Source organism: Phoenix dactylifera, unplaced genomic scaffold (assembly GCF_009389715.1).
Source record: "Phoenix dactylifera cultivar Barhee BC4 unplaced genomic scaffold, palm_55x_up_171113_PBpolish2nd_filt_p 000176F, whole genome shotgun sequence".
NCBI classification, from domain to species: Eukaryota; Viridiplantae; Streptophyta; class Magnoliopsida; order Arecales; family Arecaceae; genus Phoenix; species Phoenix dactylifera.
Genome location: NW_024067710.1, coordinates 548,852 through 574,021, shown reverse-complemented (window position 1 = coordinate 574,021; position 25,170 = coordinate 548,852). Strand labels below are relative to the sequence as shown.

The window sequence follows — 25,170 nt, the reverse complement described above, 5'->3', positions numbered from 1 at the left end:
GGGCCGGCCCGAAAAGACCGGGCCCGTCTCCCTTTTACGATCGTGCCCTAGGCACGATCGTGGAAGGAGGGCGCTTGAGGGGAGGGGGCGGCGGCGTTGGAGAGGCCGATCGCCGGAGGAAACCGAGCGCCGGAGCCGAGAACCGGCCGGCCGTGGAGGAAGCCGGAAAGCCTCTCCTCCCTTCCCCACAAACCGAGAGAAAAAGCTTTGGAACCGTGCGTGTGCTCACGGATTTCCTCCTCCGATTGCTCGCTGGAAAGGTCGCCGGAGCACGCCGCCGGACCGAGGTAAGCGTGGCTCCTTCCTTTGTGTTCCATTTCTGAATTTTGGGTGCCGTTGGTGGGGATTTGGCCGGTGAGATCATCGAAGAAGGGTCCGAAACAGGGTACCCCTGTTTCGGCTCCTCTCTTCCGGATTCCACCGCCGCCGGCCGCCGGGTTGGCCGGGATTCATGGTAGATGGGGTGGATCGGGTTTTTGTGGAGGTCAGAGAGGGATTTTCTAGGGTTTATTGGAGAAGGAGAGTGATGGATCCGAGGTCTTCTTCCTCGTGACTCCATCTCCTTTCTTTTTCCCTTTCCCTCTCGTCGACGGCGACGATGGCGGCTGGCCACCGAGGGCGATGGCGACGGCGGCGGTCGTGGGCCACCGTGGCTGCTGTCGGATGGGAGGAGCCGAGCCACCAACACGGTGGCCCTCTGTCAATGATGGTGGAAGAAGGGGGGGTTCTTTGTCTTAGGGAAGAAAAAGAAGGCAGAGGGCCTTCCTACCTCTGCCGACTTTTTCTTTCATCCCTCCCTCTCTTGGCTGGCCATCATCGTCGGAGTGGCGGCCCGATGATGGTTCGGCCAATGGTGGCCGAGTTGTTGTCGGGTTGGGGAAGGAGAGGGCACAGCCACCATTGCTGTTGCCCTTGGATCAAAAAGATTTGAGGAAGAGAGATGTACTCCCAACCATGAAGAGAGGGATCTTCCTTTCTCTTGGTTTCTTCACCGGGACCGGCTATCGTCGCCGGCGTGGCTGCGGTCACGGCTGGCGACGATAAAGGACGGTGGTACAAGGGTGGGAGTCGGGCCACCCCGACTGCTTTAGATTTGGAGGGATTGAGATGTTTGGGGACCCTGGTGATGGACCCCATAGTAGATGTGAATTATGGTTTAGAATATTTAAATATTAAATAATTTAGTTTGGATTTGTAATTGATGTTGTTGGGGAGGAGTCAGCGGAGCCAGGAGGTTTTGATCAGGAAACCTAGCACCCCCAGCTCGTAGATTGTGCTCCGGATACGTATTTGAGTCAGTCCACAAATTTCAGTAAGAATCCTTACATCCGAGCACTTTTATTTATGCATATATTGGATTTATCGTTGGATATATTTTATCAGTATGTTGCTATTAATTTTGAGCTTGTTTGACGCTATGAGGTGTGCATTTTGATTGCTATGAAAATATTGAAATAATTAAATTGGGAAGGAATAACATATTTTTGAGAAATTGTGAAAATATGTGACGTGATTGAAATGTGATTAAATATGTAAAACTAGACATGTAAAATGGGTTGGACTAACCTTGTCATGAGATAGCCTCTACGAGCTTATGCGTAGGATAGCTACTACGAGCTTATGTGTGGGATAGCCTCTATGAGCTTATGCGTAGGATAGCCTCTACGGGCTTACGCGTGGGATAGCCTCTACGAGCTTATGCGTAGGATAGCCTCCAAGGGCTTACGCGTGGGATAGTTGCCATGAGCTTATGCGTGGAATTTGTGCAGTCTTGGACTGGGTCATGAACTTGGTTAGTCCAAACCTAGAAGTGAAAAGTCTGAAAACTTGGAAATCAGAAGTAATACGGAAATTGATCACATAATGTGAAAAAGAATTTGTGTATATGTACTAATTATATACACTTGCTGTTTGTTGAGCCTTTGAAATGATGAAATGATATTATTTTGATGTTTTGATCATTTTATTATTATTATTGCGTGTGGCTGTTGGGATTCTTACTGGGCTGGAAAAGCTCATACTACACTTACTTTCTTTTTCTGAGGCACTGGATTTGTAGAGACCATTGGGTGGGACGAGAAATAAGATCAGCATGGAGTCTGATTGCTGGATAGATGGAAGTTAATCTATCTTTTATTTATGGACATTTGAAATTATGTAATAAATCAGTACATTTTAGTTGGATTTGATTGAATTACATTAATATTTGATTTTGGCATATATGTGAATATTGTACCTGTTAGGCCTTGCATGATCTTTAGGGTACTGCTCTGGAGCTCATGCGGTCGGTCGCGTGCCGGACCCGGGAGTTGGGTTCGGGGCGTGACAGATTTGGTATCAGAGCTTAAGGTTTAGGAATCATAGGGTTTGGGCTCGAGTAAGCCTGAGTAGGAAAAATCACTAAACACGTAAGATATTAAAATGGTGTGATTAGCATATGAAGGATGCAAAATTTTTTCAATCTGATAATCTTGATGCGGGAAAAATGGTGTAGGTTGATATGGCGCGAGGGCATGGTTGGGAGCGTGCCAGAAGGCCGACCCGATTTGCAGTTGGCTCCACGGCTTGGGCACCATCTGGACAGCAGGAAGGTACCTCATCCACGCCGACTCGGAGTGTGCCACAGCAGGAGCACACTATTGACCCTACTGGCAGTACTCCAGAGATGGGAGCTCCGGAGATTGGGACATCCGAAGGACCAAGTATTCAACTTGAGGAGATGATAAGTGCTTCACAGTTGATGCAAATGATGATGCAATAGGAAGCTGCTGCCAGAGCAGACATGATGAGGATGGTAGAGGTGTAGCAACAGTTACAGCAGCAGCAAGCAATGTATCAACAACAGCAGCAACAACAGCAACAGTTCAAAGGCACTACAGCTCAGCCGGAGCATCGAGTCAGTTTGTTGGATTTTCAGAGGTATGCACCCCAGCATTTAAAGGTACGGCTGACCCGATGGAGGCTGAGAGCTGGCTGAAACAGATTGAGAAAGTCTTTCAAGCTCTGAGGTGCCCTGATGAGGAGAAAGTCCTTTTTGCCACCTTTATGTTACAGGGTGAGGCAGCTGACTGGTGGGAGATGGAGAAAGGGAAGCTTGGTCCGGATGATGCCCCCTTCATTTGGGAAGAATTTAAAAAGGTTTTTCATGAGAAGTATTTTCCACGGGGTATCCGATTCCAGAAATATAGGGAGTTTGACCGACTGGAGCAGGATGATATGACAGTTGCTCAGTATGCAGCAAAGTTTGAAGAGATGTCCCGATATGCTCCGACCTTGATATCAGAGGATAGTGACCGAGCAAGAAAATTTGAAAATGGACTCAGGGGATGGATTCAACAACAAGTCGCTGCTTTTGAACTGTTTAGTTATAAAGATGTGGTTAACAAAGTCCTGGTGATAGAAAAAGGGCTTGATAATGCCCAGACTGCCAGAGAAAAGAATATGAAGAAAAGGTTTCAATCTACTGATTCTCCGAGCCAAATAGTAGATCCTTCAAGTCAAAGGATCAGAGACCGAATCAAGTTGTCACCTGAGACAGAGGTCAAGCCCGAGGTGCCATTAGATGCTACAGATGTGGAGGACCTCATCTTAAGCGAGATTGCACTTGGATTGGAGGGACATATTTTTTTGTGGTTAAGAAGGGCATAAGGCTGTTGTATGTCCTAATGGAAAAGAACCGCAGAGGCGACAAGCACCTCATGTTAGATGTATGCCCTAGAAGCCAATCTGGCGGATACATTATTACTTCTAGGACATAAATTTGTACTTGACTTTATTATTATTGAATAATAAATGGGCATCTTTTCATTCATATTATTTATGTGTCTATGAATCGTCCAAGGAATTAATAAGATGATGATACATATTCTCAAGAGTTGAGAATTTGAGCCATGTATCATTGGTGATTAATTTCTAAATGCTCCTGATCAATGGATCATCACGAGGACGGTGATCGATCCGATCAGTGCACAGATTGCTTTCCTTATGGATGGACGAGACTCGAGTCCACAGTGTAGGGACACTGAAGTGATAGTGCAGGTGCTTGTTAGAGAACAAGGGTACTGAGCGTGACCAAGACAAGAAGTCACTTGGATGTCTATCCACTCGTCAGTGACTTGCTTGATGTTGCAGTAGTATGACTGGTCCTTTGACCTGCGGTGCTTCGGCTACTTACAGTGAGGTTATTGTAGTTTGACTACACGTATACATGGTCTCTAGCCATATGGGTCCTTGTAGTGTAGATTGGCTGCAGTAAGTTCACTGTAGGAGTAGGGTATGCACTTACATGGAATCTATCGACCTTGATAGAAGAGGAGTGATCCTATGTGATTTGTTAGACTGAGTTCTAAGACCTTGGCCAGGGCAGTAATATACAGTGGAGAAAGAGTTTTCCACTATCGAACTCAAGTCAAATAAATCTAGACATATGACAGACGACGGGGTTTGACGAGTTATCCATGACCTCCGGTCTGTAGGGATCCACGATAGAAGGACTGTATCATACGATAACTGCACCTAGAGGTTCATCATTCTATTCTGCTGGGTGGCCACTACATACTGCTAGGTGTCACTGGTGGATGGTGAGACTCACAGGGATCATCTTGATGGTCGATAAACCCTGATGAGTTGAGTTGAAATTGTTTCAACCCATTGAAAGGAGTTTTCAATGAAATTGTGATAGAGATCGCAATATATCTCACTACCAGTCAGAATAGAACCTATGGGGTCACACACATTAGAGGTATTGACCGATCCGATGGTTGAATGTGATTAGGAATCATAAATAATCAATTAGATTGATAAATGGATAACCCGCTAAGAGTTAGTGGTTGGAAGAAGGAACAATTGCAATCGAATTGCAATTTAATTTAATTAATTAAATTTAATTAATTGGACTTGATCACGAGTCCTACTTAGAGTAGGATCCTTGGAGTCCTAATTGGATTAGGATTTCAAATTAAATTAGAATCCTATTTGGAATAGGATTCTAAAGTCCTAATTGTCTTAGGGCTGAAATTTAATAAGTCCTAATTAGATTAGGATTATTTTAAGTCCTAATTAATTTTAAATTTAATTTAATTAATTTCATGACTCCTAATTAGATTAGGATTGAAGAGTTCAATAGAGTCATGGCTCAATTAAATTCTAATTGGATTAGGAATTGGAGGAAATTGAAATGGGGTTCATAAAAATCCTATTTTGACTAGGATTGGACTCATAAAATGAACCCAAACCATCTTGCCACTTAATTTGATTAAATGGCTAATAAAATGGGATATGAGGGAGGGGCCCACGCCCCTCCCCTTGGGAAGTGCGTGGAAGAAAAAGGAGGGGCGTAAGCCCCTCCTTGCTGCCGAATTGGGGAGATAAGGGTGAGCTCCTAAAAATAAGGAGCTCATCCTTATCTCATGGAGAAATAAAAGGAGGAGGGGTTCGGCCCCTCCTCTAATCCCTCTTTTGGTGTTCACGGCAGCAAAAAAGGACCCCCTTCCTCCTCCTTTCATCCGCAAGCAAGAGAAGAGGAAGAAGAATCCTTGGTGGCTCTCCTCCTTCTTCATTCTTGGTGCCAACAAAAGAAAAGGGAAAAGGCTGAAAGTGTTTTGTTCTTGTTCCCTTTGATCCGTCTTTCTTCCTCCTCCTCCCTAAGCATTCAAGAGTTGATTGAAAGGGAGGACTTCAGCCATCAAAAGCCATCTCTGCAAGGGAGCTAGCACCCCGGGGAGATACGTAGGCTTCGATCGAATCATTACCTCGTGTGGATACCCATAGAGGCCGGACGCGTGTGCGGCTTCCATCGAACCATCTACAAATCCACGTAAATCAGATTTGCGGAGACCATCTACCCGCACAAGGTGAAGATCTAATCTTCTTAATGATTTTAAAATGGTTTAAAATAATTTAATTATAATCTATCTACAAACGAATGGTTTTAAAATATGTTCATGCGATGAACGGATCCCGCATATTTTTTTCGCTGCAATCTGAAAATTATTCGAAATTTTCATGGCATATGTGGGATGCTAACAGTGGTATCAGAGCCATGGTTATGTAGATTAAGATTAGAATTAAATTTTTCAAGGCATTTTTAGATCTGAAATTTAAGGGATTATGCTTGCTGAAATTTATGTATGCAGAATTTTCAGCTTGCTGATTTTTCTGCATACTAATTATTGGGATGCTTAGATTAATGATTCTAATACTTTGATAATGTGATTACAAATGTTTAGAGTCAAATCTAGCATGATCAGCAAGTCATGAGATGGAATAATCAATTAAATTACAGATCTGAAAATAATTTTATGCATGTGATGCGTATGGTGATGATCATGGATGGACCCTTTGAATGTGCTGAAATGTTCTGTGATGCATGTAATTTTAATTTTCAGATGCCTGCGTGCATCTTAAATTCATGTATTAGAGACCTGCGTGTCTCAATGAAAAAGGGTTGTAATTTTATTTGTATTTTATTTAATTTTTAAAGCAATCTGGATGTAATCTGTGATGTGTGTTGCACGTCGATGGTTGATCGATATGTACATCAACAAGCTCAACATGCGCGGATCAAGATCAAGGGTTGATTGAAGATGGATCAAGGAGTTGATCACAATTGGACCTAGAGATCAAGATCGAGTCAAGAGTTGAAGGCGATCAAACCAATTGACGTGCATGTGCTTGTAAATGACCCCATTCTGGATCCATGATCATCACCATTTAATTTTATTTTTGATAAATGCCTGGATGTTTAATGCTTATGTTTATGCGGGTAGACTTATATTTGCATGAGATGTGAATACGCGATCGAGTGAGACCGAAATCGAAACCCTCCCTAATCAGTCGAGGGTGAACCAACAATGAGTTAGTCATATTTTGATTAATTGATCTAATTGGTGTCTAGGCAAGCCTATAAAGGTGGTTACTTAATTAGGACCTTACTCACTGAGTAAGGGGAGCCTCCCACCTGCTTACCTGCCAATTGTTCGATTACCTCTTATGAAGAAACTCAAGTTGCAAACACTAAGACTGATTATGCAATATTAAGTCCATAGGTCTTCCACTGTAGTAGAGTTGCTAAGGTCTTTTCGGTGTTGATTTGTCTCGGCTGGACACAGTGGCAAGTTGCATCGGGGACTGACCTCTCTATTAGACATGAGATGTTGCGGGTAAAGGTGGGGTTGGGCACCAATAACTGTTAGGTGAGGACCCAATGACGACTTTATTTCTGCGGTTATACGTGGGTCTGACTTAACTAAGTAATGGAACCAATAACTGTTAGGTGAGGTCTTCATCACTTAGAGACCAAGTACCACTGCAATTTGCTTGAGAAGCATTGTACAAGAGTGTACACTCATCCATTTATATGTCACCAATAACTGTTAGGTGAGGCGGCATGTAAATCGGTGAGACCGCAGTACCCACTAGAAATCCTAGTCGCGTAGGTTTCGTTTCTTCCATCAGGGGAGTATGAGGATTCGAGAAAATAGTGAAGTATAATTTGTTTTAAAAGTTCCTAGAACAAATTAAGTTCAAGTACAAAGTCTAACTAGAATCTTTACTCTCTACAGATCACAATGTCAGCTTCAAACCCTTTGACCCGAATCCTAAGACCAACAGACTGACCGGAACCAACTATAAGACTGACTTAGGAAACCTGAAAATCGTTCTGAATTGTGAGAAAATAGGGGTATGTGCTCGAGAAATGATATCCCTAGGCTACCAGCACGTCCTACTGATGAATCAGCGTGAGACGCATCGAAGTGACTGATGACGACATTAGGGTCAAATGCTATATCATGGCATCCATGTCTAACGAACTTCAATGCCAGCATGAGAACATAAAGACTGCTAGGGGAAATACTGGCTCATCTGCAAGAGTTGTATGGGTGAGCAGAGCATACTGCACGCTTTGAAGTGTCCAAGAGGCTCTTCAAGGCAAAGATGCGTGAGGGCAGTCTGTCCACGATCACTGTTTGACTATGATCAAGAACCTCGAGGAGCTTGAGAAGCTCGGTATGTCCATGCATAAGGAACTGCAGATAGAACTAAATCCTGCAATCCCTTCCTGATTCATTTGGTCAGTTTTAGTAAACTACCATATGAATAAAAGAAAAGGAGCTCATTCCTTATCTCATGGAGAAAATAAAAGGAGGAGGGGTTCGGCCCCTCCTCTAATCCCTCTTTTGTGTTCACGCAGCAAAAAGGACCCCTTCCTCCTCCTTTCATCCGCAAGCAAGAGAAGAGAAGAAGAATCCTTGGTGGCTCTCCTCCTTCTTCATTCTTGGTGCCAACAAAAGAAAAGGAAAAAGGCTGAAAGTGTTTGTTCTTGTTCCCTTTGATCCGTCTTTCTTCCCTCCTCCTCCCTAAGCATTCCAGATTGATTGAAAGGGAGGACTTCAGCCATCAAAAAGCCATCTCTGCAAGGAGCTAGCACCCCGGGGAGATACGTAGGCTTCGTTCGAATCATTACCTCGTGTGGATACCCGTAGAGCCGGACGCGTGTGCGGCTTCCACGAACCATCTACAAATCCACGTAAATCAGATTTGTGCGAGACCATCTACCCGCACAAGGTGAAGATCTGATCTTCTAATGATTTTTAAAATGGGTTTTAAAAATAATTAATTATAATCTATTTACAAATGAATGGTTTTAAATATGTTCATGCGATGAACGGATCCCGCATATTTTTTCCGCTGCAATCTGAAAATTATTCGAAATTTTCAGGCATATGGGGATGCTAACACCTCAGTCTTCTCAGAGAGCCCCTATAAACTGAGCACCTCAGGAGGGACAGCAGCAAGAGGAAGCAGCAGAGGCCTAGGACCCAGGGGCGGGTCTATGCACTCATAGAGCAGGATGCCAAGGCCTCTAATTCAGTGTGACAGGTAATAAATCCATCCCTAATATTTTTTTTGTTGGCATATCATAAATTTGGTTAGTTATATATGTTGTGCATGTATGGATAAAGATTGTGATTAGGTGTTTTGTAAACTATGTACATGAATGATTAGGTTAATGTCATATGAGCAAATGTTTTATTTGACTCTGGTGCTACCCACTCATTCATATCGGCCAATTTTGTTAGAAAGAATACTGAAATATCACCGGTGCCATTAGAATTTGATCTTTGTGTCTCAACGCCAAGTGGAGATGTTATATTAGTTAATTAGTTGCAGAACTGTATTTTGAGCGTTGAGGATAGGAAATGAATGAGACTGTTGGTCTTAGAGATGAAATGACTTTGATTTGATCTTGGAATGGACTGTTGGCAGCATACCATGCTACTGTTGATTGTTTTGAGAAAACGATCAAAGTTTTAGATCCCTGGTCAGCCAGTGTTTGGGTTGGTGGGTAGCAAGTCACGTCATCAAATGAAATAATCTCAGGCTCTACAGGCTAAGAAGCTTCTTGCAAAAGGTTTGTGAAGGATTCTTAGCTGCTGGTGTTAGACACACAGAAAGAGGAGCCCAAGTTAGAGGATATTCGGTGGTGACAGAGTTTCCAGATGTGTTTTCCAGATGAATTGCTAGAATTACCCCCTGATAGGAGATTGAGTTCTCCATCGACTTAATTCCTGGCACTGGTCCAATATCAAAAGCTCCATATCGAATGGCTCCAGCTGAATTAAAAGAGCTGAAGGAACAACTACAGGAGTTACTGGATAAAGGTTTTATCAGACCTAGTGTTTCTCCTTGGGCGCTCCTATATTATTTGTGAAAAAGAAAGACGGTAAGCCTCCGACTCTGTATAGACTACCGGGAAACTAAACAGGGGTGACAGTACGGAATAAATACCCACTACCAAGGATTGATGATTTGTTTGATCAGCTGCAAGGGCTCAGGTTTTCTCGAAAACTTGATCTTCGTTCTGGTTACCACCAATTGAAAATAAAGGCAGAGGGATGTACCCAAGACAGCTTTCAAGACCAGATATGGGCATTATAAATTTTTGGTCATGCCTTTTGGTTCGACAAATGCACCGGCTGCCTTCATGGATCTTATGAATCGCATATTTAAACCTTATCTGGATTAATTTGTAGTAGTGTTCATTGATGATATTTTGGTGTATTCAAAGAGCCCACAGGAACATGAAGAACATCTAAGGGTTGTATTGCAAATTCTTAGAGAAAAGAAGCTGTATGCTAAGCTATCAAAGTGTGAATTCTGGTTGGTGTTAGAACCCGCCCATGCCGCTGATATTTCAAAAACAAAATCAGATGGCAGCGGAAGGGGCATGTGCGGGATCGACGTTCATCGCATGAACATTGTTTGATAACCGTTCGTAGTTAGGTAAGGATTAAAATTTTTTAATAACTTTAGAAGATCATATCTTCACCTTGTGCGGGTAGATGATCACCGCAAATCTAAGTTCGTGGTTTTAGGAAGAGGGTTCGCTTGAAGCCGTTCAAGTGTCCGGCCTCTACGGGTATCCACACGAAGCAGTGATCCGATCAAAGCTCTCTTGTCTTCCCGGGGTGCTAGCTCCCTTGCAAAGACTTCTTTTGATGGCTGATTTCCTCTCTTTCAATCACCCTTGATTGTGTTTGAGAGGAGGAAGAAGAAGGAGGGATCTTGAAGAAGAACCAAAGCCCTACTGCAGCCTTTCTTTTCCCTGCGTTGGATGAAGGAAGGGAAGGGGAGGAGGCCGCCAAGGCTTCTTCTTCTTTTCTTCTTGCTTGCGGATGAAACAAGGAGAGGAGGAGGGGAGGGCATACGGCAGCAAGAGGAGGAGCTTCTCATCTATTAGGTCAGCCCCAAGCCTCCTCTTTTTATAACATCTAGGGCTCCTACAAGTTAGGAGCCCTTGATGTATTACCAAGAGGGGCGCCGGCCCCTCTTGTTGCCGCACCAAGGATCAAGGAGAGGAGCGTGAGCCCCTCCCTCTCATGTTGCCCTAATCCTCATCTAATGAGGATTGGGAGGCCCTAATGTGGTTTAGCCCTAATCCAATTAGGCTTAGCCCAAGGGTGAACCAATTTGGATCCAATCTAGGTAAGTCCTAATCCAATTAGAACTTAAATCAATTTTGACTCAATTGAACTCTTCAATCCTAATCCAATTAGGAGTCTTATTGATTCATTAGATTAATAATTAATTGTGACTTAAGAAACCCTAATCCAAATTAGGACATATTTAATTTTAATCCTAATCCAATTAGGACTCTATTTGAATCCGAAGTCCTAATCTGATTAGGACTCTAGGAATCCTACTCCAAGTAGGAATCCGATTTTAATTCAAAACTCCTAATCTCATTAGAATTGTAGGAATTCTATTCCAAGTAAGAATCCCAGTCCTACTCCAACTAGGATTCCCAGTCCTAATCTAATTAGGACTCTAGGAATCCTACTCGAAGTAGGACTCTTGTTTCATGTCCAATTAATTAATTCCCTTTGTTCCTTCTTCAACTGAATATCAATCGAATTGATTATTTGTGATTCCTAATCACGATTCAACCATCGGATCGGTCAATACTTCTAGTGTGTGTGACCCCATAGGTTCTACTCTGACGGTAGTGAGATATATTATGATTTCTATCATAATATCATTGAAAACTCCTTTCAATGGATTTGAACGATTCCAACTCAACTCATTAGGGTTTATCGATCATCAAGATAATCCCTATGAGTCCCACCATCCACCAGTGACATCTAGCAGCATGTAGTGGCTACCCAGCAGAATAGAATGGTGAACCTCTAGGTGCAGTTATCATGTGATACAGTCCTACTATCGTGGATCCCTACAGGACGGAGGTCATGGACAACTCGTCAAACCCCATCATCTGTCATATGTGAAGATTTATTCGACTCAAGTTCGAGAGTGGAAAAACTCTTTCTCCACTGTGCATACTGCCCCCGCCGAGGTCTTACGAACTCAGTCTTATAAATTACATAGGATCTCTCCTTATCTATCAAGGTCGATAGATTCCTTATAGGTGCATACCCTACTCCTACAGTGAACTTACTGCAACCAATCTACACTGCATGACCCATATGGCTAGAGACCATGTATGTGTGCAGTCAAACTACAATAACCTCACTGTGAGTAGCTGAAGCATCGCAGGTCAAATGACCAGTCACACTACTGCAACATCAAGCAAGTCACTGACGAGTGGATAGACATCCAAGTGACTTCTTGTATTGGTCACGCTCAGTTACCCTTGTTCTTAACAAGCACCTGCACTATTACTTCAGTGTCGCCACACTGTGGACTCGAGTCTCGTCCATCCATAAGGAAAGTAATCTGTGCACTGATCTCATCGGATCGATCACCGTCCTCGTGATGATCCATCGATCAGGAGCGTTCAGAAATTAATCACTAATGATATGTGGCTCAAATTCTCAACTCTTGAGAATATGCATCATCATCTTATTAATTCCTTGGACGATTCATAGACACAATAATAATATGAATGAAAAAGATGCCTTTCATTTATTCAATAATAATAAAGTCAACGTTACAAATTATGTCCTAGAATTACATGAATGGTGTCGAGCCAAAATTGGCTTCTAGGCATACATTCTAACAATCTCCCACTTGCCACTAAAGCCAAATCAGTCATATATCTTAGTCCATCTTCTCAAGGTGGACTTCAGTCTTCGCTGACTTAGCTGTTTAGTGAACGGGTCTGCCACGTTGTCCCGGAGTCTACTCTCTGCACTTCGAACATACTTCTTCTCAACGTAGTCGGTATGAGATGGAAGCGCGCTCTATATGCTTGGACTTCTGATGAGACCTTGGCTCCTTAGCAAGAGCTATGGCGCCATTATTATCGCAGTAGAGTGGTATGGCATCTGATGACATTACATCCAATTCCGCAATGAATTTCTTGAACCAGAAGCCTTCCTTAGCAGCTTCAGAGGCGGCGATGTATTCAGCTTCCCATAGTAGAATCAGCAATGATCGGCTGTTTAGAACTCTTTCAATTCACCGTACCACCATTGCACAAGAACACATATCCAGATGTTGACTTCCTATCATCGACATCAGTCATAAAGTCTGAATCTGTGTATCCTTCTATCTTCAACTCTGATGATCCTCCAAAAATCAGAATAAATCTTTAGTTCTCTCAAGTACTTAAGAATATTCTTCACAGCTGTCCAGTGTTCTTCACCTGGATTTGACTGATATCTGCTTGTGAACACCACAGCAAGAGCTATATCAGGTCGTGTACATAGCATGGCATATATGAGGCTCCCTATTGCTGATTGCATAGGAAATCTTGCTCATGCGTTGAATCTCTTCAGATGTGTTGGGGCACATCTTCTTGGAGAGATGAATTCCATGCCTAAGGGATAAAAGACCCTTTTGGAGTTTTCCATGCTGAACCTTTCAGCACTTCCTCTATATACATTTTCTGTGATAGGCCAGCATCCTTTTAGATCTATCTCTATAGACCGTTATTCCAAAATATAGGATGCTTCCCCAAGTCTTTCATGGAGAACTTTTTTGACAACCAACCTTGACCGAGTTAGCATGGAATATCATCCTATCAGAAAGGATGTCGTCCACGTACAGACGAGAAATACGACAGCGCCCACTAACCTTTTTGTAAACACACGGTTCCTCCTCGTTTTTGATGAAATCAAACGTTTTGATTGCGTCCGAATGAGCGTTCCAACTCCGAATGCTTGCTTTAGTCCATAAATGGATCTTTGCAGCTTGCAGACTTTGTGATCTCTATCACTGGAAATGAAACCCAAAGGCTGTTCCATATAGATATCTTCTTCAAGATATCCATTTAGGAAAGCAGTTTTCAACATCCATCTGCCAGATTTCATAATCATGAAATGCTGCAATGGCAAGCAATGTTCGGATGGATTTCAGCATGGCTACAGGTGAAAAGGTCTCCTGATAGTCAATGCCTTCCGCGTTGACTATACCCCTTTCGCCACAAGCCTTGCCTTATAGGTCTCTACCTCTCCATCCGAATCTATCTTCCTTTTGTAGATCCATTTGCATCCAATAGGTACAATACCTTCTGGTGGATCTACTAAGGTCCAAACTTGGTTGGAATGCATGGAGTCTAATTCTGACTTCATAGCTTCCAACCATTTCTCAGAATCGACATCAGATATCGCCTCGTTGTAGGTTTTGGGATCCTGTATGTGATCCCTATCTTCCACTAGGAACATTTCCTCGGTATCCTCTTCTAGTATACCTAAGTATCTATCGGGAGGATGGGAGACCCTACTTGATCTGCGAGGTGGTTGAGGGACATCTTGTACTGGCTCTGTATTAATGGGTTCGATAGGATCCATGACTCGTTGCTTTTCAGAGACTTTCTCTTCAAGCTCAATTTTCCTCCCACTGCCTTTATCAAGGATAAACTGGTTTTCCAAGAAGATGGCATGACGGCTCACAAATACATTGTGATCCTCTGAGACGTAAAAATTGTATCCTAATGACTCTTTAGGATATCCTATAAAACGAGCACTTATGGTCCTAGCCTCTAGTTTGTCTGCCTGTAGTCTCTTGACGTGGGCCGGACATCCCCAAATCTTGAGATGACCAAGACTTGGTTTCTTACCATGCCATATCTCATACGGTGTGGTAGGAACGGATTTAGAGGGAACTCTATTAAGTAGATATACTGCGGTAAGTAAGGCATCTCCCCAAAGAAACATCGGTAGATCAGTGAAGCTCATCATGGACCTGACCATATCTAATAGGGTCCGATTCCTCCTCTCTGACACCCCGTTGAGTTGAGGTGTACCAGGAGGTGTCCATTGTGAGACTATGCCATTGTCCTTGAGATAGTTCCGGAATTCTCCACTAAGGTATTCTCCTCCTCGATCTGATCGAAGAGCCTTAAGGGGTTTTCCAGTTTGTTTTTCTACTTCATTTCTGAATTCTTTGAACTTTTCAAAAGATTCAGATTTGTGTCTCATAAGATACACATACCCATACCGTGAATAATCATCGGTAAAGGTAATGAAGTACGAATAACGTCCCCTGGCTAGCACATCGAATGGGCCACATACATCTGTATGTACTAGGGTAAGTATTTCAGTGGTCCTCTCCCCATGTCCTACAAAGGGCAATCTAGCCATTTTTTCCTTGAAGACAGGATTCGCAAACTGGATATGACTCGAAAGTCAATGCGCCGAGAAGCCCATCTTTATCTATTTTGTTCATTCTGTCCTCTCCAATATGGCCAAGCCTGAGGTGCCACAAATATTTTTGGTTTATCTCATCTCTAGATTTTTTGGATCCTTTGGCACTCACTTCTTGCTCAGACACATTTATAGATACATCCATATGCAATGATAGAGACTGTCAATCATAAAACCACGTGCGACTATTTTATTTCTTAAATAAATAGAACAGCAGTCTTTGTCAAATGTAAAAACATGACCTTCCTGTGCTAGACATGAAACAGAAATCAAATTTCTGCTAGCAACAGGTACATAATAGCAGTCTCTAAGTAATAAACTAAAACCAGACGGTAGTCGCAGATGGTAGGTGCCCACAGCCACAGCAGCAACTTTTGCCCCGTTGCCAACCCGAAGGGTTACTGCACCTTCTGCCAGCCTTCTACTTTCCTTTAGACCCTGCATAGTAGTGCATAGATGAGCACTAGAACCAGAATCTATAACCCAACTAGAAGTAGAAGAAACCGTTAGATTAGTTTCAATTATGAGCAAGTTCCATACCTTCTGAAGGTGTGTCACCTTTCTTGTTCTTCAGGCTCTCGAGGTATGAAGGACAATTCCTCTTCCAGTGGCCGTCGACATTGCAGTGGAAACATTTTTCTTTGTCATTGGCCCTTTTCTTTTGAACTTCCTTCTTTGGCTTCTTGTCTTTCTTCTGCTTCTTAGTAGGCTTCTTTTTCTTCCAAGTAGACTTTCTCTTGGAACCAGAAGTCAACTCAGCAGCAAGGACATCGCCCCTTGAACCTTTCAAGGCTCCCTCAGCAGTTACCAACATATTTATTAGTTCAGTCTTAGTGCATTCAATCTATTCATATGGTATTTACTATAAACTGACCAAATGAATTAGGAAGGGATTGAAGGATCAGATCAACTTGCAATTCCTTGTGCATGTTCATACCGAGCTTCTCAAGCTCCTTTAGGTCCTTGATCATAGTCAGACCGTGATCATGGACGGACTGCCCCTCGCGCATCTTTGCTTTGAAGAGCCTCTTGGACACTTCAAAACGAGCTGTGCGACTCTGCTCACCATACAACTCTTGCAGGTGTGCCAGTATGTCCCTAGCAGTCTTTATATTTCATGCTGGCATTGTAGTTCATTGGACATGGATGCCATGATATAGCACTTGACCCTAGTGTCATCGTCTGTCCACTTCTCATGCGTCGTACGCTGATCAGCGGTCGGACGTGCTTGGTAATGCGGGGATGTCATTGTCGAGCACATAGCCTATTTTCTCGCAACTCAGAACAATTTTGAGATTTCTAAGCTAGTCTCTGTAATTGGTACCGGTCAATCGGTTGGTCTCAAGAATACGGGTCAAAGGGTTTGAGGCTGACATTATGATCTGCAGAGAGTAAAGATTCTAGTTAGACTTTTGTACTTGATCCTAATCTGTTCTAAGGTCTTTTAGAACAAATGTAACTCCCACTATTTTCTTGAATCCCTCACACTCCCCTGGGTAGGGAAACGAAAATCCCACACGACTAGGGTTTCTAGTGGGTACTGCGGTCCCACCGATTTACATGCCACCTCACCTAACAGTTATTGGTGACACATAGATTGATGAATGTACAACTCTTGTACAATGCTTCTCAAGCATGTTGCAGTGTAACTTGGTCTCTAAGCCATGAAAACCTCACCTAACAGTTATTGGTCCCATTTCTTAGTTAAGTCAGACCCACCGTATAACCGTAGGAATAAAGTCGTCAATTGGGTCCTTACCTAACAGTTATTGGTGCCCAACCCCACCTTTACCCTACAATATCTCATGTCTATAGAGAGGTCCAGCCCCCCGATGCAACTTGCCTACTGTGTCCAGCCGAGACAAATCAACATCAGAAAGACCTTAGCAGCTCTACTACAGTGGAAGACCTATTGACTTAATATTGGTTAATCAGGTCTTAGTGTTTGCAACTTGAGCTCTTCATAAGAGGTAATCGAACAATTGGCCAGGTAAGCAGGTGGGAGGCTTTCCTTACTCAGAGAGTAAGGTCCTAATTAAGTAACCACCTTTCATGCTTTCCTAGACACCAATTAGATCAATTAATCTAATATGACTTGCTCATGTCGGTTCACTCTCGACTTGATTTAGGAGGTTTTAATTTAGGTCTCAATTGGATTTGCCTACATCACATGTAAACCTATCTACCCGACTCTCATTCACATCACATGCAAATGGCACATTGCAGGCAGTTATAATCACAGCAATAATTAAAGCTAAACTTTAAATAGGTGATGATCATGGATTCTAGTTAGGTCGTATTACAAGCACATGCACGTCAATCGATCAACTGGTCTTCAACTCTTGAATTGGTTCCAAGCCTCCTTGACTCGATCCTTGACCAACTCTTGATCCAATCGCCATCAACCGCTTAGACCCCTGCTCATCTCATGCATCATCTTCGACTAGATCGTTGACGTACATCACATCACAGAAATACAACCAAATATAAAATAAAAAAAAAAATAAATTACATCTCCTTTTTAGGAGGCATGCAGGCCTCTCAAAACATTAAATAATATGCATGCAAGCATCTGAAAAAATTACATGACATTACAGATCACATTGCAGGTCATTACATTCGATACCAAAAGGGTTTGAATCCTATGATCATCACCATATGCAACAATTATAATTTTCAGATCTGAGAATTAATTGATTGTGTTATGACATAGGTTGCTGATCATGCTAATCATGATTCTAAACTTTGTAATCTCATTAACAATGCAATTAGAATCATCATCTTATCACATAAAAATCAGCATGCAAAAATTCAGCAACCCTGAAAAATCTGCATGCAGAAATTTTCAGCATGCATGATCATTCAATTTCAGATCTAATAAGCCTTTAGATAATTAATTCTTACCTTAATCTACGAATCCTAAGCTCTGATACCACTGTTAGAACCCGCCCATGCCGCTGATATTTCAAAAATAAAATCAGATGGCAGCGGAAGGGGCATGTGCGGGATCGACGTTCATCGCATGAACATCGTTTGATAACCGTTCGTAGTTAGGTAAGGATTAAAAACTTTTAATAACTTTAGAAGATCAGATCTTCACCTTGTGTGGGTAGATGATCACCGCAAATCTGAGTTCGTGGTTTTAGGAAGAAGGTTCGCTTGAAGCCGTTCAAGTGTCCGGCCTCTACGGATATCCACCCGAAGCACTGATCCGATCAAAGCTCTCTTGTCTTTCCGGGGTGCTAGCTCCCTTGCAAAGACTTCTTTTGATGGCTAATTTCCTCTCTTTCAATCAACCCTTGATTGTGTTTGAGAGGAGGAAGAAGAAAGAGGGATCTTGAAGAAGAACCAAAGCCCTTACTGCAGCCTTTCTTTTCCCTGCGTTGGATGAAGGAAGGGAAGGGGAGGAGGCCGCCAAGGCTTCTTCTTCTTTTCTTCTTGCTTGCGGATGAAACAAGGAGAGGAGGAGGGGAGGGCGTACGGCAGCAAGAGGAGGAGCTTCTCATCTATTAGGTCAGCCCCAAAGCCTCCTCTTTTTATAACATCTAGGGCTCCTACAAGTTAGGAGCCCTTGATGTATTACCAAGAGGGGCGCCGGCCCCTCTTGTTGCCGCACCAAGGGATCAAAGGAGGAGGGGCGTGAGCCCCTCCCTCTCATGTTGCCCTAATCCTCATCTAATGAGGATTAGAAGGCCCTAATGTGGTTTAGCCCTAATCCAATTAGGCTTAGCCCAAGGGTGAACCAATTTGGATCCAATCTAGGTAAGTCCTAATCCAATTAGAACTTAAATCAATTTTGACTCAATTGAACTCTTCAATCCTAATCCAATTAGGAGTCTTATTGATTCATTAGATTAATAATTAATTGTGACTTAAGAAACCCTAATCCAAATTAGGACATATTTAATTTTAGTTCTAATCCAATTAGGACTCTATTTGAATTCGAAGTCCTAATCTGATTAGGACTCTAGGAATCCTACTCCAAGTAGGAATCCGATTTTAATTCAAAACTCCTAATCTCATTAGGATTGTAGGAATCCTATTCCAAGTAGGAATCCCAGTCCTACTCCAACTAGGATTCCCAGTCCTAATCCAATTAGGACTCTAGGAATCCTACTCGAAGTAGGACTCTTGTTTCAAGTCCAATTAATTAATTTCCTTTGTTCCTTCTTCAACTGAATATCAATCGAATTGATTACTTGTGATTCCTAATCACGATTCAACCATCGGATCGGTCAATACTTCTAGTGTGTGTGACCCCATAGGTTCTACTCTGACTGGTAGTGAGATATATTATGATTTCTATCATAATATCATTGAAAACTCCTTTCAATGGATTGGAACGATTCCAACTCAACTCATTAGGGTTTATCGATTATCAAGATAATCCCTATGAGTCCCACCATCCACCAGTGACACCTAGCAGCATGTAGTGGCTACCCAGCAGAATAGAATGGTGAACCTCTAGGTGCAGTTATCATGTGATACAGTCCTACTATCGTGGATCCCTACAGGACGGAGGTCATGGACAACTCGTCAAATCCCATCGTCTGTCATATGTGAAGATTTATTCGACTTAAGTTTGAGAGTAGAAAACTCTTTCTCCACTGTGCATACTGCCCCGGCCGAGGTCTTACGAACTCAGTCTTATAAATCACATAGAATCTCTCCTTATCTATCAAGGTCGATAGATTCCTTATAGGTGCATACCCTACTCCTACAGTGAACTTACTGCAACCAATCTACACTGCATGGACCCATATGGCTAGAGACCATGTATGTGTGCAGTCAAACTACAATAACCTCACTGTGAGTAGCCGAAGCACCGCAGGTCAAAGGACCAGTCACACTACTGCAACATCAAGCAAGTCACTGACGAGTGGATAGACATCCAAGTGACTTCTTGTATTGGTCACGCTCAGTACCCTTGTTCTTAACAAGCACCTGCACTATTACTTCAGTGTCGCCACACTGTGGACTCGAGTCTCGTCCATCCATAAGGAAAGTAATCTGTGCACTGATCTCATCGGATCGATCATCGTCCTCGTGATGATCCATCGATCAGGAGCGTTCAGAAATTAATCACTAATGATACATGGCTCAAATTCTCAACTCTTGAGAATATGCATCATCATCTTATTAATTCCTTGGATGATTCGTAGACACAATAATAATATGAATGAAAAAGATGCCTTTCCTTTATTCAGTAATAATAAAGTCAAGTACAAATTATGTCCTAGAATTAATAATGTGTCAGCCAAAATTGGCTTCTAGGGCATACATCTAACAGTTGGATAGCATTTCTTTTCTTGGGCATGTGATCTGCAAAGAAGGTGTCTCTGTTGATCCAATGAAAGTGGAGGCGGTAGTTGGGTGGTGTAGACCTACCAATGTAACTGAAGTGCGCAGCTTCTTAGGATTGGCTAGATATTACAGAAGATTTGTTGAGGGGTTCTCCCATATTGCCATGCCTCTAAGTCGCTTGACTCAGAAGCAAGTAAAGTTTGAATGGACAGATGACTGTGAACAGAGTTTTCAAGAGCTGAAAAAGCCCCAGTGCTAGCTATTCCATCTGGGACAGAAGGCTTCACCATCTACAATGATGCATCTCGTAAAGGACTTGGGTGTGTTCTGATGCAGAATGGGAAGGTGATAGCTTATGCCTCTAGACAGTTAAAGTCATATGAACAGAATTACCCTACACATGATTTGGAGTTGGCAGCGGTAGTTTTTGCTCTGAAGATATGGAGGCATTACTTGTATGGAGAACACTGTAAGGTTTTCACAGATCATAAGAGTTTGAAGTATATCTTCACACAGAAGGAGCTGAATTTGAGGCAAAGAAGATGGCTAGAACTACTGAAGGATTATGACCTGACTATCAATTACCATCCGGGGAAAGCAAATGTAGTGGCTGATGCTTTGAGCAGAAAATCTTCAAGTGGACTGGCAGCATTAATCACTACACAGAAGCATATTTTATTAGATTTGGAGAGATCAGGGATTGAGATACGGCTACACGATCCTAAGGTACATTTGGCAACCCTCACAGTGCAGCCTACTCTGATTGAAAAGATCAAGATGTCTCAGAGAGAGGATCCGGAGTTACAGAAGATCAGAGAAACAGTAGAGTCAGGTGTGCAGTCAGAATTTCGAGTGCATGAAGATGGCTCTTTAAGATTCGGGAACAGGGTATGTGTGCCAAAAGTACCAGAAATGAAGAAAGAGATTCTTGATGAGGCCCATAACTCAGCTTATACAGTGCATCCAGGTGGTACTAAAATGTACCGGAACTTGAAGGAAAATTTTTGGTGGAGTGGCATGAAGCGAGATATAGCTCAGTATGTGGCTCAGTGCTTAGTGTGTTAGCAAGTGAAAGCTGAGCATCAGAGGCCTGCTGGACCATTACAGTCTCTTCTCATTCCTCAGTGGAAGTGGGAACATATCACCATGGATTTTGTGACTGCTTTGCCTAAGACTCCTCGAGGTAATGATGCAATGTGGGTGATTGTTGACCGACTGACCAAGTCAGCCATTTCTTGCCTTTTAGAGTTGGCTTTTCTTTGGAGAAATTGGCAAGTATGTACATAGAGCAAATTGTGAGGCTGCACGGGATTCCAGTTTCAATTGTGTCTGACAGAGATACTAGATTTGTGTCACAATTTTGGAAGAGCCTTCATAAAGCTCTTGGTACAAGACTGGACTTCAGTACAGCTTTTCATCCACAAACTGATGGACAGTCGGAGCGCACTATTCAGATGTTGGAGGATATGTTAAGGGCTTGTGTCATGGATTTGGTGGTGCATGGGATAGTCATTTGTCACTGGTTGAGTTTGCCTACAACAATAGTTATCAGGCCAATATTCAGATGGCTCCTTTTGAGGCATTGTATGGCAGAAAATGCCGATCTCCAATTTATTGGGATGACGTGGGAGAAAGAAAAGTATTGGGTCTAGAGATAGTACAGCAAACTGTGGATAAGATACAGGTGATCAGAGAACGGCTCCTTATAGCTCATAGTAGACAAAAGAGTTATGCTGACAATAAGAGAAGAGAACTGGAGTTCCAGGTTGGTGATCATGTTTTCTTGAAAGTATCTCCTACTAAAGGTGTGATGAGGTTCGGGGTTCGTGGAAAATTGAGCCCTAGGTATGTTGGTCCGTTCGAGATCTTGGACAGAGTTGGAGAAGTGGCATATCGTTTGGCTTTACCACCAGCTTTAACAAGGGTGCATAATGTATTTCATGTTTCAATGCTGAGGAAATATATTCCGGACTCGAACCATGTGGTAGATTTTGAGCCTATAAGTCTGCATGAGGATCTGACTTATGAAGAGTACCCGGTACGGATTGTGGATAGAAAGGATCAAGTATTGCGACGTCGGACCATTCCTTATGTAAAGGTGCAATGGAGCAACCACTCCGAAAGAGAGGCCACTTGGAAGCTCGAGGAAGAAATAAAAGCCAAACACCCTCAACTCTTTGGTATTCTAGGTACATTAATTTCGCGGACGAAATTATTTTTTAGGAGGGGAGAATGTGAAAACCCAAAAAAAAAAAGAAAGGGATAACGGGCTGGCCCGAAAAGATCGGGCCCGTCTCCCTTTTACGATCGTGCCCTAGGCATGATCGTGGAAGGAGGGCGCTTGAGGGGAGGGGGCGGCGGCGTTGGAGAGGCCGATCGCCGGAGAAAACCAAGCGCCAGAGTCGAGAACCGGCCGGCCGTGGAGGAAGCCGGAAAGCCTCTCCTCCCTTCCCCACAAACCGAGAGAAAAAGCTTTGGAACCGTGCATGTGCTCATGGATTTCCTCCTCCGATTGCTCGCCGGAAAGGTCGCCGGAGCACGCTGCCGAACCGAGGTAAGCGTGGCTCCTTCCTTTGCATTCCATTTCTGGATTTTGGGTGGCGTTGTTGGGGATTTGGCTGGTGAGATCATCGAAGAAGGGTCCGAAATAGGGTACCTCTGTTTCGGCTCCTCTCTTCCGGATTCCGCCGCCGCCGGCCGCCGAGTTGGCCGGGATTCATGGCAGATGGGGTGGATCGGGTTTTTGTGGAGGTCTGAGAGGGATTTTCTAGGGTTTATTGGAGAAGGGGAGTGATGGATCCGAGGTCTTCTTCCTCGTGACTCCATCTCCTTCCTTTTTCCCTTTCCCTCTCATCGACGGCGATGACGGCGGCTAGCCACCGGGGGCGACGGTGGCTAGCCACCGGGGGCGACGGCGACGGCGGCGGTCGTGGGCCACCGTGGCTGCTGTTGGGTGGGAGGAGCCGAGCCACCATCACGGTGGCCCTCTGTCAATTATGGTGGAAGAAGGGGGGGTTCTTTGTCTTAGGGAAGAAAAAGAAGGCAGAGGGCCTTCCGACCTCTGCCGACTTTTTCTTTCATCCCTCCCTCTCTTGGCCGGCCATCATCGCCGGAGTGGTGGCCGATGATGGTTCGACCAATGGTGGCCGAGTTGTTGTCGGGTTGGGGAAGGAGAGGGCACAGCCACCATGGCTGTTGCCCTTGGATCAAAAAGATTTGAGGAAGAGAGATGTACTCCCAACCATGAAGAGAGGGATCTTTCTTTCTCTTGGTTTCTTCACCAGGACCGGCTATCGTCGCCGGCGTGGCTACGGTCACGGCTAGCGACGATAAAGGCCGGTGGTACAAGGGTGGGAGTCGGGCCACCCCGACTGCCTTAGATTTGGAGGGATTGAGATGTTTGGGGACCTGGTGATGGACCCCATAGTAGATGTGAATTATGGTTTAGAATATTTAAATATTAAATAATTTAGTTTGGATTTGTAATTGATGTTGTAGGGGAGGAGTCAGTGGAGCCAGGAGGTTTTGATCAGGGAACCTAGCACCCCAGCTCGTAGGTTGTGCTCCGGATACGTATTTGAGTCAGTCCACAAAATTTCAGTAAGAATCCTTACATCTGAGCACTTTTATTTATGCATATATTGGATTTATCGTTGGATATATTTTATCAGTATGTTGCTATTAATTTTTGAGCTTGTTTGACACTATGAGGTGTGCATTTTGATTGCTATGGAAATATTGAAATAATTAAATTGGGAAGGAATAACATATTTTTGAGAAATTGTGAAAATATGTGACGTGATTGAAATGTGATTAAACATGTAAAACTAGACATGTAAAATGGGTTGGACTAACCTTGTCATGAGATAGACTCTACGAGCTTATGCGTAGGATAGCTTCGACAAGCTTATGTGTGGCATAGCATCTACAAGCTTATGCGTAGGATAGCCTCCACGGGCTTACGCATGGGATAGCCTCTACGAGCTTATGCGTAGGATAGCCTCCACGGGCTTACGCGTGGGATAGCTGCCACAAGCTTATGCATGGGATTTGTGCAGTCTTGGACTAGGTTATGAACTTGGTTAGTCCAAAGCCAGAAGTGAAAAGTTTGAAAATTTGGAAATCACATAATGTGAAAAAGAATTTGTGTATATGTACTAATTATATACACTTGCTGTTTGTTGAGCCTTTGAAATGATGAAATAATATTATTTTGATGTTTTGATCATTTTATTATTATTACTGTGTGTGGCTATTGGGATTCTTACTGGGCTGGAAAAGCTCATACTACACTTACTTTCTTTTTGAGAGGCACTGGATTTGTAGAGACCATTGGGTGGGACGAGAAATAAGATCAGCATGGAGTCTGATTGCTGGATAGATAGAAGTTAATCTATCTTTTATTTGTGGACATTTGAAATTATGTAATAAATCAGTACATTTTAGTTGGATTTGATTGAATTACATTAATCTTTGATTTTGGCATATATGTGAATATTGTACCTTTTAGGCCTTGCATGATCTTTAGGGTACTGCTCTGGGGCTCATGCGGCCGGTCGCGTGCCGGACCCGGGAGTTGGGTTCGAGGCGTGACATACTATTAGGTCAATTTTAAAGAAAACTCCTTATGAACTTTTGAAAAATAAGAAACTAAATCTTTCATACTTTCATATTTTTGGTTGCATCTGTTTTGTTCTAAATAATGGTAAGGACAACTTGGAAAAATTTGATTCAAAATCAGATGAAGCTATTTTTCTTG

The 25,170-nt window shown here is 43.1% G+C and overlaps 1 protein-coding gene across 1 annotated transcript; it reads left to right on the top strand.

Annotated features, from left to right (window-relative positions):
• The first annotated feature begins 2,955 nt into the window (after nucleotides 1-2,955).
• Nucleotides 2,956-3,648, top strand: LOC120105023. The gene has a single exon (XM_039117073.1). The coding sequence runs from the start codon at nucleotides 2,956-2,958 to the stop codon at nucleotides 3,646-3,648; it is 693 nt and encodes a 230-aa protein (XP_038973001.1).
• Nucleotides 3,649-25,170: the final 21,522 nt, after the last annotated feature.

Bases quoted from the DNA above. Each gene is read 5' to 3' on its own strand.
- LOC120105023 (XM_039117073.1), top strand. From the start codon at position 2,956: ATGGAGGCTGAGAGCTGGCTGAAACAGATTGAGAAAGTCTTTCAAGCT.